The 13,571-nt window shown below is 48.9% G+C and overlaps 5 protein-coding genes across 5 annotated transcripts; all 5 read right to left on the bottom strand.

The window, feature by feature from the left end:
- Window positions 1-776: 776 nt before the first annotated feature.
- Window positions 777-3,599, bottom strand: TEOVI_000439100 (uncharacterized protein; the record flags this gene model as incomplete). Its single annotated transcript, XM_067227166.1, has 1 exon — window positions 777-3,599. One exon carries the CDS (start codon window positions 3,597-3,599, stop codon window positions 777-779), a length of 2,823 nt encoding a protein of 940 aa, XP_067083267.1.
- A 411-nt stretch (window positions 3,600-4,010) lies between these two features.
- On the bottom strand, window positions 4,011-5,099 carry TEOVI_000439000 (uncharacterized protein; the record flags this gene model as incomplete). Its single annotated transcript, XM_067227165.1, has 1 exon — window positions 4,011-5,099. One exon carries the CDS (start codon window positions 5,097-5,099, stop codon window positions 4,011-4,013), a length of 1,089 nt encoding a protein of 362 aa, XP_067083266.1.
- A 469-nt stretch (window positions 5,100-5,568) lies between these two features.
- On the bottom strand, window positions 5,569-7,290 carry TEOVI_000438900 (Glutathione S-transferase, C-terminal domain containing protein, putative; the record flags this gene model as incomplete). The annotated part of the gene is made up of 1 exon (XM_067227164.1): window positions 5,569-7,290. The coding sequence occupies one exon, from the start codon at window positions 7,288-7,290 to the stop codon at window positions 5,569-5,571; it is 1,722 nt and encodes a 573-aa protein (XP_067083265.1).
- Window positions 7,291-7,723: 433 nt separating this feature from the next.
- Window positions 7,724-10,369, bottom strand: TEOVI_000438800 (COG (conserved oligomeric Golgi) complex component, COG2/Domain of unknown function (DUF3510), putative; the record flags this gene model as incomplete). Its single annotated transcript, XM_067227163.1, has 1 exon — window positions 7,724-10,369. One exon carries the CDS (start codon window positions 10,367-10,369, stop codon window positions 7,724-7,726), a length of 2,646 nt encoding a protein of 881 aa, XP_067083264.1.
- Window positions 10,370-10,769: 400 nt separating this feature from the next.
- On the bottom strand, window positions 10,770-11,771 carry TEOVI_000438700 (uncharacterized protein; the record flags this gene model as incomplete). Its single annotated transcript, XM_067227162.1, has 1 exon — window positions 10,770-11,771. The coding sequence occupies one exon, from the start codon at window positions 11,769-11,771 to the stop codon at window positions 10,770-10,772; it is 1,002 nt and encodes a 333-aa protein (XP_067083263.1).
- Between the last annotated feature and the right edge of the window lie 1,800 nt (window positions 11,772-13,571).

The raw sequence follows: 13,571 nt of genomic DNA, 5'->3' as shown, positions 1-13,571 counted from the left end.
AAAAAAAAAAAACAAAAATATTACTGATGCCATCTGGTCCTTTCCGAAACTAAACTAGTGTCGGTTAGTGTAGCTCATTCGTTTGCATTTTTTTTTTACTTATATATTATTAAATTCATTCGCGTTTCGCCCCCTCATAAACTGTAGCGGCGAGGCGGAGGGGGGAAATAACGTCTGAGAATTCAGAACATATCTGTACGGAACGAAACAATTAAAACAACAGCAATACCAAAAAACAAAACAAAACAAACACACAGCTCCAGAAACAGACGAACAGAGCCACTGAAGAACAAAAAAGAAAAAAAATGAGGTTGGGAAAATAAGAAAAAAAACAGGGAGAATGCAGTTTTGGCAAAAATATCAGTAATATGAATGGCAGTAACGGAGAATATAATACAGCTTTTTTTTTTCCTCTTCCTCCCTCCTCTTTCAATGGTGAGAAACAAAGCGATAACAATCGGATATTAAAAACCATGAATGAGAGGAACAGAAAGGAGGAACATTGAGGGAAGAAAGAAATAAAAATACACTACCCACCGAAAGAGAAAACAACAAAAAAGTTGTAAAAGAAACAGGGTACAAATGGCAACAAAATCACATTGGGAAACAATTACAAGCCACATCATGCATCTCCGACTTATTGAGGTTATTACTAACCACTGATATGTACCCAAGCATAATGCGCTGTGGATGAATAAAGAGGAAGACAATACGTCTACTGATACCTTAGTTTAACTAGGGGAGGGAAAAGAAAAAGAAAAAGGCAGGCAGTACCTTTACTCAATGGGAGGAATGACCAATTCACTACTGCTACGACGCAATTTTTCCACATTTTCGGGTGTCCAGCGGAAGATGATGTGTCCTTCAAGCTCCTCCTCCGTTGGGGCGTCTACGCCATATGCCGGAACAAATATGTCAAACAGCGCCTTCACTGCAGCTTCGGAGGCTTCAGGAGTGCCAACACTTACGTGAGCTCCCCAATCAACTGCCTGACGAGCAACACTGCCGCTAGTATCGACATATTGACAATAAAGGCGGTCGAGTGGCCAATAACGGCCAAATCCATCATCTTGAATACACGATTCAACAATGGTTTCACCAATGAGACCACGTCGTGTTAGCTCCTGCAGATCTGGCTGCTTCCCTTGTCCAAAATCGATGAAGTTGATAAGACGTAAGGAAGTTTTCGCGCCTGCGGCGGGGTTGGTGCTCGCCGGGAAACACAAATATTGGGGCTTCGTATCGTTATCCGGTTGAAAAATGGCGAACAAACCCTTGAACGATTGCATCAAGGTTCCGTCGGTGTCGGTACGACGAAGGTGAGCGAAGCCAAGATTATCCCCACGAAGTTGTCCATTTAACATCAAATCTAGTATTGTGCAGTCGAACAGTGCGCGCAACACGAGTTGCATATACAAAAACTGAAAGATTTCCCCGTCACACAGTGGAGAGTTTACAAGGGTGTCGTAGCAGGGATCGAAGTCGTCGTCCTCCTCTGTGAGAAATCTACCAATAACGCCATCCATCAGAGTGGTTGCGAGATAACAGAGTTTCGGCCACTCACCGGCGGGATCTGACACTCGTGTACATGTTTTGAGATCCTCTATCGACATATTGCTGGGAGGCACGGAGCTAATCACAAAATCATACATATGAATATATTTCCCAATACCGTACTTTTCCATCTGATTGAAAAAGAGAAGAAACGCTACGCTCGTCAGTGATTCCTTAACGTAGTCTTCGTGGGACATATCACATGGGATAATGAAGCATTTAACTGCCACAGGAATGCTGTTTGGGCCATACCTGCCTTCATACACCAGGCTGCTTCCGCCGCTCCCGAGGTAGCGCACAATTTTAATTGAGTCCACCGGGCCCTCAAATGTTGTCACATCGCCGCATTTCAAGTACTGCCTCCAGCGCTGTATTACAGACTCTTCTTCCCCTGGTTCCTGCACACCTGGAGGCTCAGCCCCTGGTTCCTTCTCCTCTCTGGGTTTACTTTTATTTGGAGACACCGACTCTGTGGGACAAGATGCACACACAAGGAGAGGTCCCAAATCACTATTATTTGCCCGCAGACGTTCGAAAGCACTTACGCTGCAACGGTAAATACGTGGGGGGATGGCAGACTGCCACACAGAGGCTCGACCAACACCAAAGGATGGTTCAAAAAGTCCAAATAGCTCCTCCAGTGCAGCGAGTGCATCCTTCGGATCGTCGACGTTGCGATGCATAGCCCACTCTGTCACAACATGTTTCCCCAAGGTACCCTGACACTGCAGCCGCGGTGACGCACCAAACAAACGCTGCTTCTTTACTTGGCGCCAACGAGCAGGGGAGGTGAAGTGGGGAATGACGGCATGGTCAAAACAGGTGAAGTATAATATCTTTGACCTTGGAGGAAACATCAGCCACTTGTCTACCATAACTGGATGTTCAAACGCCAGCGGTTGCCTTCCGCTCGTCTGCACAGCTATACGATCAGTCCGAAGGATGTCGTCATCGTCGCCCAGCATCATGTCGCTAAATACAACATCATAAGCGGCCCGGAATATAAGTTGGATATAAAATAGTTGGAATACCTCAGCGTCTGTAAATGGGCTAGAGCAAATGGATGGTGGGACTCCGCAGTTGTAGATACGCCGCAGCTTACCCTTCATTGTCATCGGTAAGGACACAGCGACCGGTACCTTTTCATTCTTACCGTTTCCGAGACACGGAAAGCACATGTGTCGCGTTGGTGGATTGGACATCAGGTCCAACCGAAGGTGCACCTGGTGCTGCAGCAGCTCCTTCCAGTGAATCCATTGAACCGACAGAAGGGGGACGAACCTGTCACAAAATCCCGCATCCACCAACGCAAGGTACAGAGTTGCGGCTGTGGAGTACCGATACCAGCGGGAGAAGGCAGCACTTGCACCTGCTAGATGTCTTGTGGGGGTCGTGGCAGCTGAACTTGTGAGAGGTGGCGCGCCATCGTAAAGAAGATGTAAAGTGAAACAGCTCCCATCATTTACGCCACCTCCAGGTATAAGTGACGCTATGGGCGAGTCCCCGACAGAGTCACATTGCACGTCAAGCACTTGTCCATCCACGTCCCGCAATCGGACCACGTGAATAGGCTTTACAGTTAATTCGTCCAGAGCCGTTGCGAAGCCCGACTCTCCTTCGCTCAAAGATGCAGTAGCAGTTCGCAGTTTGCGCAGTGGGCTTGAAAAAACCGTACTGGCCGCCCTCAGTTTTAGTCCATGACGGACGCGACTAAGCGGTGGATCACGTCTTGGTGTGAGAAACTTTCTACCTTTTGTCATTTCTACCTTGTGAAAGCCCTCTTCACCCCTTTGCTTGACCTTCACTGACGCCGAGCGATTTGATGCGGGCCCGCCGTGACCATTAGTCACCAATGGTAAACCGTCCCTCTGCGAGTGCTGAGCTAAGTTAACGGCGCCATCGATGCCAGATGGCACAGAATTGGCTGCTATATTTCGAGCGATCAATGTGTCTGTGGGGATAGTTCCGTCCCTTCGTCGTAGGATGGATTTGTAATGGAACTGAGGTCCAATGCAGTTGTGTGGGTCGTGAATAATATATTGCATAGGTGCGGGATGGACTTGTTATCTGCTGCTTGGTGACGCTCAGGCACAGGCGGCAAGGTTCATGTACTACTCATTCAAATGTACGGAGGGGAGAGGAAAAAAGTGTTGGGAGAAAAAATAGGAGACGATATGTAACAGCCCCTGTGCGCTGCCACTTAACAACTGACCGCACTCACACCCCCATACCCGCATAAATACTTGTAACGTTCGGTATTCGTTACTTGTGCGCAGCAAGATGACAATAGAGAGAAACGTTGGCACGCACAGTGAGATCATGCGCGCGTCTACCCGCGAGCGCGTGTGTCGGAGGCGACGCAGACGCGGTAAGTACGATAACTTGTACCAAGGGCGCAGATAGGCGGCTAAACTAAACGAGCCCCCCATCCGGTTAATCACACAGATGTCCGTGTCTTAGCGAACGAATTGAGGAGGAGGACTCATGCGAGGCGGTGCACTTCGTCCACTACTATGTTCATTTTTCCTCCGCTCCACCTCCTCAAGATCAGCTAGCATGGATTTCTGCCGCGCGGCCTTCTCCTCTTTGCTCCACAAGTACGGCATAAACCACGGTATATCCTTCATACGTTGATTCATTGTGTCAAGTTCCTTTAAGTACTTTACACGACTCTCCAGCGTTGTTGCTGCGTCAGCCACGAAACTCTGCAATTCCTGCTTAACATCACGTGGTAGCTCACGCTCAAGCCTTCCGCCATCATAAATCCATGTCACTCGTGGGATATGAGGACGGCGCTTCACTCTCTTAATAATAAGTTGTTGTACCCAGTGGTTGAGCTGATGCAGACGCGGCTCCAGTTCAAAGCGTGCCCCGGGATCTACAGTAAACCAAACAATATATATTTCTTTAGAGCGACGGGACCCCAACACCTCCTGTATGATAAGCTGCGTAAAGTCGATGTGCTCAGCGATGTGGCCTGGACATGCTTTAAGCGAGCGCCGCAGGTGGTATGCTACCCTTTCGGAAAACGCACGCGCGCTTGGGGACATGCTTGACTCATGTCGTAGTAGTCGAACCTCCTTGCTTATCATCCCTTCTGGGTCTGGCGCAGCAGGCCACAACGCACCAGCGGCTAGCTTCCGAGCCGCGAGGGAGCTGTAGGGAATAGGTGGTTCCATGTACTTCGCTTTTTCGGCCACGGTTTCGTACTTTAACGCATCCTTTTCAGAAATCCCAAAGTTCGCACCATACCGGAGAGGCTCCAGATCACCTAAGCCCTGCAGTGCGTACGTTTTGTTAACCTTTACACCTTCACGATCAAGTCGCGATGGTTTAGAGTATAGTCGTTCCTCCACGTATCGATAGGGAGACTGATCGCCGGAGTTTATCCTGCGTCTTCGCAGAACTTCCAGGATCGTGTTGTGGCGCTGCTGAAGGGTTTGGCGTAGCGGCACAACAGACGGTTGACGGAACCGGTAGCGTAACTTCGTACGATACTTCTGAGTTTGCTTGTTTACTAGCAGCAGTCGATTGTGACAAAGCATCAAGGATCCCAACGTCTGATCAGTGATAATACTATCAATTCCCCAACCCAACGGAGTGATCGCCTCCTTTTCGTGAACAAATGTGAGTAGATGTCCCAATCGCTCTTTGGAACGACTTGCTTTCTCTTATGACCGCGCAGTGCAAACAGTACTCCTCGAAACTGCGCTCACCACCTTCGGGGCTACAATTCACTTTTACCACGCCCGGTACACCCCCCGGATTGGCACAGCTTTTCGCGCTGTCAACCCCCACTCAACTAGCTGATAGACAAAAAACGAGAATAGACAGCGAGGCAGCCGTGGTCGATAAAACACTTGTAGTTTCTCTTACCGTTGCTCTTTCGAGCAATGTTTTTATGAAATACTAAGCACAGCACAAAACAAGAAAAAAATCTTCCGAGCCTCTTAACTGTCAATCTGTGATGATGATAGAGATCCCTGTGGTCCACAGTCAGAGGCCTTACAAGACTCAGACAACAATCGTCGAAGTGTTCCCCTTTCGCTTCCGCGACTCGATTACTTCACACTCGGGAATGACGGCGACAAACATCTTACGTCCGTGGAAAACGCTAGACAATGTGTAGTGTGGGTGATGCATCTTCCTTAGTATATCACGCAGCCGAAAGAGGCAACTATCCATCATAGATTGTGCTACCTGCCCTGAGTGACGAGGGTGGAGTAATACACTACGGGAGCGCCCACTTGCAGAAGTGAAGACTCGGTGGAAATCGGCACCGTCAGAGTCGGTGTGGTCGTTGCTGTGCCCCTCGTGCGTAACATCGACAACCGAAGCGATGCTCGGTACAACACCACTGCCTTCCCTTGTATTTGGTTGAACTTCCTCAACAGCCGAGAAAGTTCCTCCTGGGCAGCCGCTTTGTTTAGCTGCATCTTCAGCGCACCGCGAGAACACATGTGCAGTTTCACCACGACATTCTTCGCTATTCGTCGAAATCACTGAGTCGTTACCGTTTCCACCACCACCACCACCACCGTCTTCGTCGTCGTTGCCTACGACCTCTCGTGCAGCCAACAGCGCCACTTCCAAGTCCTGTGCTCTGGCTGCAACGGTGTAAACACCGTTGTCGATAATCATAAGGGACTTGATACCCGTGATCTGCGATAGCAAATATCCACTACAACCTTCCCAAGGCCCTTCCAAGCGTTCTTTCTTTAAACCGCGCACACCGTCGCCTACCATGTAAGCATGAAAAGCCTCACACTGCGATAACATAAACGGAAGCACCTCCTCCACTAACTTAAGCACGGGGAAGAGGGAGTCGGGAACAACATCCAAGTAAGTGGAGCACTCGTCAGTATCGCCTTCTTTCATGCCACGCGCCACGACACCCCCTGCCCCTGCAGCACCGTCATCTCCAACAAAAACACCGCCTTTCCAGCCCGTCACTGCCTCCAAATAGCAGTTCAGATGCGGATACTTCTGAGCAATTACTGACGCTGGGGGATCATCCATAAGGAAATTGGCGGAAAACACCGATCCGAATGCAACATCCGCCAATGTGGGGTGTGGTGTTCCCAGAAGAAAGGAGACTTGCAGGCTACCATCCCCTCTCTTTGTTTGCTCCTGAAAGTGGACCTCAAGAGCATCGCATAAACGGAAGAAGTGCTCCTTCATGTAGGGGGCCGTCTCTTTGGAGACCCCCGTAACCGACGTGACCTTTTGTATCGCTTGCTTGAAAGACCCGGCAATAGCGCGCGCCGCGCCAACCCCAGGGACAAGAAAGAAGTACCGAAGGTACCCTTCTATGGTGTCAATGCCATCACCTTCAACCCAGCGGTACATCGCCCCTGTCTTGGCCAACCACCAGGAAGAGTAAAGGACAATAACCCAATTAACCATGTGAATGTTAGGGTGTTTGTGCCGGTCTATTACGAACTGGATGTCATTTTCTTCTTCGGCCACGGTTGCTTTACCGCATGAGGGGAAACTCTTCGACTGACGGATGCCACTTCGTTCAACAGCAGAAACAAGCTGCCATAACTGCAGGTACGACTTACCGTTTGGGGCAACGGTGCAAAAGGAGTTACGGGCTCGGAACACCCATGCATAGAACAAGGTTGTGGCAAACGTGCGGCAGTACACCTTGAAGGGTAAGCGCTTCAATCGCAGGTACGCTACGTGCTGATGAAATAGCAGTGCATACGGTGAGCCCAGTACACGATAAGTCATGGGGTGACGGGATATTCTGTGTATTCACAACCACTCAACTGTCCTTGTTTCCTGCAAAAAAATGTGATCGGCTGCCCGAGTGCTTGCGCTTCTTTGCTCTCACAAACGCCCGGTTCCCACTGCTCGGCAGTAAGCTAAAGGGATTATCGAAAAAGGCTAACGAGAGCGGGAAAAACAAAAGGTATGGTTCCTCTTCGGAAGACAACCTTCAGATTTGGGTATACAGGTCCAAACAACTCAGGGCAGTCGCACCAACACGTATTCGAAGAGGGGACGCACGGTTGTACCTACTCAGACAAACGGCGCCGTTGGGTCCCTCAAGTAGCTTTCCCACTGGTACACCCAGACACACAACGAAAGCAGTTGGGCTCACACAGGAGCTCGGTTACAGCAAACAACCCCTTTCTTCACTCGCATTGCAATTCCAGCTGCGCTACTCGTCAGTTTCGTCAATATCCGGGGGCTCCCGCACATCGTCACCCAGTATCCACTTAGCCCGCTGCAAAAGTTTGTGAATCGCCTCAACGGGCGGAAGCTCCCGAATTTTGACACTTTCCTCACCATCGCACTGCGATTCCAGCAATCCTTCGATATTATTAATAAGTGCTATAGCATCAAGGTACAATTGTAACGTCATCTTGTCCCGATCTGTTGCTGTCTCCGCTGTTGGTCGCGTGTTCGCACTGGTACCGGTGACGGGAGAAGATGGAGATAACGAAGCACCCTCTTGAGTTGTTGTCTCCATTCCACCAGTACGGGCGTCACCACCACTAGACGTCAGCTCTTTGCGACGTCTCAGTTTCCCCCAGCTCTCCTCTGTTTTCTTTGCTGTTACTAGTGTGTCCCTTGCGATATTGCGAAACATCTTCAGCACATCGGTCACTACGTCAATTATTACCTCCTGCCATGTTTCAGGTGACAGGCCCCGTTGAAGTTCTTCAGCAAATCGCTGTATAGGCTCAACAATGCTCGTTACGTACCATGATGGTGCTGTAGGGAGTGGCTTGCGTGTGTGCGCGTAGGCTGACTTGACAGAGCGAATATTTTGCAATCCGACAGCGCAAGTCTCTACCACACGTGATTGTACAAGTTGATGAAGCTGCTTCACAGTCCCATGACATGTCCCTTGGACGAGCAACTGCAGAAACTGCGAGCACGACGGCCCCGTAAGGGTATCTTGACTGACAGTACATATGTGCCTACTAAATGGACCCTCAAGGTATTCAGCAAGCTGTGTGAAGTCTGAACAAGCAGTCATCACGACGCATAACCAATCTCGCAAAGAGCTGACGGTGCGTGTGGCTGTGCTCTGTTCAATTATGGCCTTTGCGACACGGCGAGTGGCGTTTGCAACCTCGCGGAGATACTTAGGTGTCACAACGTAGATGTAAACCTCTGGGGAGAAGAGCCACTCAATGAGTTCCCTCAGCCGAGAGAAAAGACCTATGCGGAATACAACTTTCGCCACCGTGCCTTCAGTGTTCGACTCCTCTCGCAATTGTAACCCATCTATCGTTTCCGCATGCTGCTCTGATGTTAGTGTAATAAACTCTGACATTGCTGCGTCCAGCCGTTTTGTCAGAGCATTCACTCGCATAGCACTGTAGACATCTGTGTTCCACCTCTGCTCCCACAACACCACATCAGGTGATCGCAACAGTGCTCGCAATTCCTCATCCGAAACACAATTCTTTTTCATAAGATGGAGCACCTCATGAGCCGCCACATAGCGCTGTTGAAAGGCATCTGGGTCTCCTGAATCGTAAAGTGATATCATCCTTTTCAGAAGCGACTCGAACACAATAGGGCAGACAACCGTTGGGATCGGTAAAAGTTCTGCACCAAATGCCTCACGCAACAGCGAAACAAACGGCAGGACGTCTTTTTCCAACCGATGTCGGAGTGTGCTAAGCAGGTTTATTGTCTCCACCAAACTGTGGCGTGCCTGCGTAGCAGCGCGCCATGAGAGTACCGACTCGAGAAGTGGTCGAAGGATTCGCTCACGGTACATTCGGCAGAACTCATGAACCTCATCCATCGCCTTGTATACCAGCATAATATTCAACAGTGATTTTTCTAGTTCATCACTAGGAAGTAAAGTGCATTCCTCATACACCGCAAGGTACGCTCGCGCAAGAACGCGGTGGACCATCTGCAAAGCACTGCTCAAAATTTGATCCAGCTCTGCACACTCCTGCCCCCGCTGAGGAAGAGGCGGGATCATGTGTTTGAGAGACTTCAGTTGCCGTACTAAACCAGAGATGTCTTGGAGCGCCTCGTGCAGGTGTTCACTGCTTGCCAAAACAGCCACGGCCCGAGAAGGTTTATCCTTAAAGTGGCGTTGCCGCAGGGAGCTTTCATCATCTGGAGAGAGTAATGCAGGAGGGAGCGCCTCCAGCTGCACACAGAGGTGATCGTACAGCAACAGTACCTTTAAGAAGTTCACGTCGAATATACGCATCAGCTCCAGTTCGGTTGCCTCTGCGATCTGACTAGTTACCGTATTCTCCATTTCATTGAGTTTCGCTATGTTTTCTTCTACCTTCTTCACAGCTACAGCCACAGGGTGCTGCACAAGGCGTAGGTCATCTTGCATCCCTACAAGATGTCCAGACACCTTTACAAAAGCGTCGTGCACATCCGTGTTCACGTGGCGCAAAATAATCTTGTTCAGCAGTGACATATACGTCTCAAGATCCCGGCACAAATCGTCTAGTGGCACACCATGACTTAGTTTGTTCTGGACAAACTGCACAGGGTCAAATTCGAAGGCTGCTAACATTGTTTCACCGGGTTCGTTGTGATGCTCAAAATCCATCTGCTCCGCGTCATCCGAAGCATTGACATAGTTGGCACCGGCGCTAACACATTCGCCTTCGGTATCATGCTCCGTAGTATTATCGCTGTCAAGGACCACACCAAACTCATGCTCGCCAAAGCACAGCTCTATGAGTTGAAGCTGCTCCAAATCAACGGCAGGCATGACACTCCCCACATGCGCGTCCGAGTCGACAGGCTCTTCCTGTGCTGCATGCGTGTGTGTTCCTTCTTGATCAGACAGGGTCGCAAATTGAGACATTCTTTGCTTATTGCTTCGTTTCTTTGCAGTCCAATGTTCGTTTTGCTATTCTCTCCACGCGTCGGCACGATGCCTCTGCTCCCACGAAACAAGAAGGATGGGGGGAGAAGTTTGACCAAGAAGAGAGAGTAGTTCGGTGTAAGCGTAAAGCAGAGGCTGTTTATCCATCACCACATGAAAATAACAACAACAAAACAAAGAGCTTTATTTGTTAGACCCATCAAAATAGAACGACAGTTCAGACGGCAACCCTTTCCCCCCTTTTCCTCTTCACACGTGCGCTAACCTGCAATATGCAAAGAGGAAGAAGGCACCTTCACAACCTTTCAGCTCTGCAGTGTTCCTGACCAAAGTTTCTCCCTTCACCTACTACCGCTGCCCTCCACAACCTTGCTAGACGCTAGTTACCCGCTGCTGCCGCTATCAATTTCATATGTTTCGCTCTCGCCTCTCCACTTTCCACTTCTTGCATGAACTTCATCCGCTGGTCGTAGTGTCGGTCTTCCCGAAGCCATGTAAGATTCCCGCGCACATTTTCCTTGCTTCGCGGCGTGTAGACTGCTTTCCCGAACTGCCAATCAAGATGGTGCATACGCTCCCACTCTTGAAGCAACGCGTCCCGTGTGTCATGAGGCAATGCATGGACAAAGCCCAGTTGTGGTTGAATGGGGCACTTCTGCATGACCGCCAGTGCCGCTGAGGTGATGGGTCGTTCTTGTCTTCGTTCTCGGTCCGTTGGGCGCGCGGCCCGCACATGCGTAAGGACATAATCAATGATGTTCGCTACACTTCGCAGTTCACGCCTGTCGGCCGAAGTGGGGCTGAGGCGAAAAACGCCTTCCACTACCTGGTAAATGACACGCTCCCGAATCGTTTCTTCCTCCAGTACAAAATTTTCGATAATCCTTGGCTCCGGAAGTGATGTGAGTGGCTTCCCTTCGAAATCGAGCCGCCGAAGCTCATATCCATCCCGCTGCGTCTCCAAAAAGATCACGTCAGTTAGTTTACTCATAAGATACTCCCGGATCTCTGCGTCATTCATGTTCAATACAACTTTTGCAAATTCATCGTCCCATGCCGGTGGGCGGTGGGACCTCCTTTCCTGTTTCTGTGCCTCATCTATTTGTGCAGCCTCTGGTGGTACATTAGGTAACCACGGGTATTGTGTATGCCACCACTTCCAAGCAAAGGCAGAGGTTCCGCGTGTTAACCCAACGCTTTCGGGGTTGAAGCGCTCAACGTACGGAAGCGGTCGATGGGAATGTGACTGATCCCACTTGCTGATTCCTTGAGCTTGTCTCTGCCACCGATTCAATTCACGGTACTTGTGTATGTGAGGGCGACTGCGCCTCAATACATTGTGATGTTGAGACTTCAGATTCCATGACGACAGACGAAGCATTTCCCCCTGCTCAAACTAGTAATATAAATACAAATTTGTATGTACTTATCAAAATAAGTCAACTGGAAGGACAGCTCGAGGTTATTCGTTTTTTTTTTAAACGCTGTGTGCCTAAGCTATGTGTCAATACAGACAGTTCCCGCTCCCCTCCTAGAGGTCCACGTCCTGCACAAATTACAAGAAAACAAAAAAACCTGGAGAAAAATGTACGGCAGCATGTTATACAACACAGTATAATAGAGGAAAACGCCAGTAATTATAAAAAGGAAGACAAATAATTATATTTTCTCTTTATTTTAAATAACTCCCTTCAAAATTCCTTCACCAAAGCACTGACATTCAAAAAAAACAACAACAACAAAAGAGGTGACGTAGAGGAGGAAGAGGGTACGAGAAGGGAACATGAAAGAAGTTAGAAACGAGTGTGACACTTGTGCCCTAAAGTACAACAATTTAAAAAAAAACTCCCGAGCGAACGGAAACACACACTTCAGGTATCATCAAAACCGCAAAAAAAAGGAAGAAAAAGGAAGCAGAAAGTGGCGGTAACCATCATTGTGGTAACGATACAACATTGTACGGAGGACACAACGTGATCCAAATAATCACTGTGTCAGGGTGAGTGCACTGTCGCGAGGGAAACCGAAGCGATGAGAGAGTAAGTGCAAGGTTTTGAGGACGGCAATGTGCATGAAATGATCACCAATTTGAGTTGTTTCCTTCACGCTACAGAAAAGAAATATGTATACGTGCTTGAAGCCCTCCCTGGTTCACACACATAAACAGCAAAGAACGCCTTGCGTACCCAAGTGTGTGCCGCCATCGCTATTTTGATATGAATGTGCCCCGTGCAAAGAACAGTCTCACCAGCGGTGGACAATCCCTTTAATTTTTCACAACGGGAGTGAGCGGAAAATATGGTGACAGTCGAACGTCGCTGTCACCACCGCCACTACCGAGAGCGGCATGACAAAATCGCTGAGAAAAGGGAGAAGAAAATCAAAAAAGATGTTACAGATTAACCCTACATGTTCCCCGCCATCACTTCTCCCAAGCCAACTGAACCTCCTAATCCTCCCCTCCCCCTCCTCTCCTTTTCTTTCATTTTTTCGTTACACCGACATGCCACCGGTAACTCTCATTTCCAACAGCTTTTGGAGAGAAGTGGGAAGGAGGGGGATCCAACAATAGACCACCGTTTTACATGTGTGTACCCAGACGCCGCACCCCAAAAATCTCACCACCTTCGACCCATAGCTTTCCGTCTTAACTCAGCTACGAACTAACAAAACAGAGCGAACAATGCGTTTTACTGCATGAACAACATGCACACAATGCCATGATTAACTCTTGCCTTTGGCCTGATTCTTTCTACTCTCTTCCTTCTTCAGAGCTTCCTTTTTCATCCTACTCCTCTTCCTTTTCCTTTCGTCCACACTCCTTCCTTGCCGCGCCCCAGGAGTAAAGAAACGTGTATTAATTCGGGAATATGCTCCGACCCTTCTCAACAACCTCTTTTCTTTCTCTTTTACTTTTCTCCATCTCTTTTCGTTAATTATGCTTCATTTACAATTTTATGCTATTTTCGTTTCGCTTTCTTTTCATCTCTCTTTCTTTTGTTTTTCGTCATCTGTTTTTTCTCCTACCACTTTTTACTTTTTCAATTCATTTTCCCTCTCATTTTTCTCCGAGTCGTATTTAACCCTCCCGTTTCACATCGGCAGCCACAGCCGCGGTGAGTTGGAGCGGCAGAAAACAATCTCTCAAGAAAAAAAAAGAGGATAGATGCCGTAAGGCACG

Source organism: Trypanosoma equiperdum (genome assembly GCF_001457755.1).
Source record: "Trypanosoma equiperdum strain OVI genome assembly, contig: ctg_896, whole genome shotgun sequence".
NCBI classification, from domain to species: domain Eukaryota; phylum Euglenozoa; class Kinetoplastea; order Trypanosomatida; family Trypanosomatidae; genus Trypanosoma; species Trypanosoma equiperdum.
Note: the sequence above shows the minus strand (reverse complement) of the source record. Positions and strands in the feature narration are given on the sequence as shown.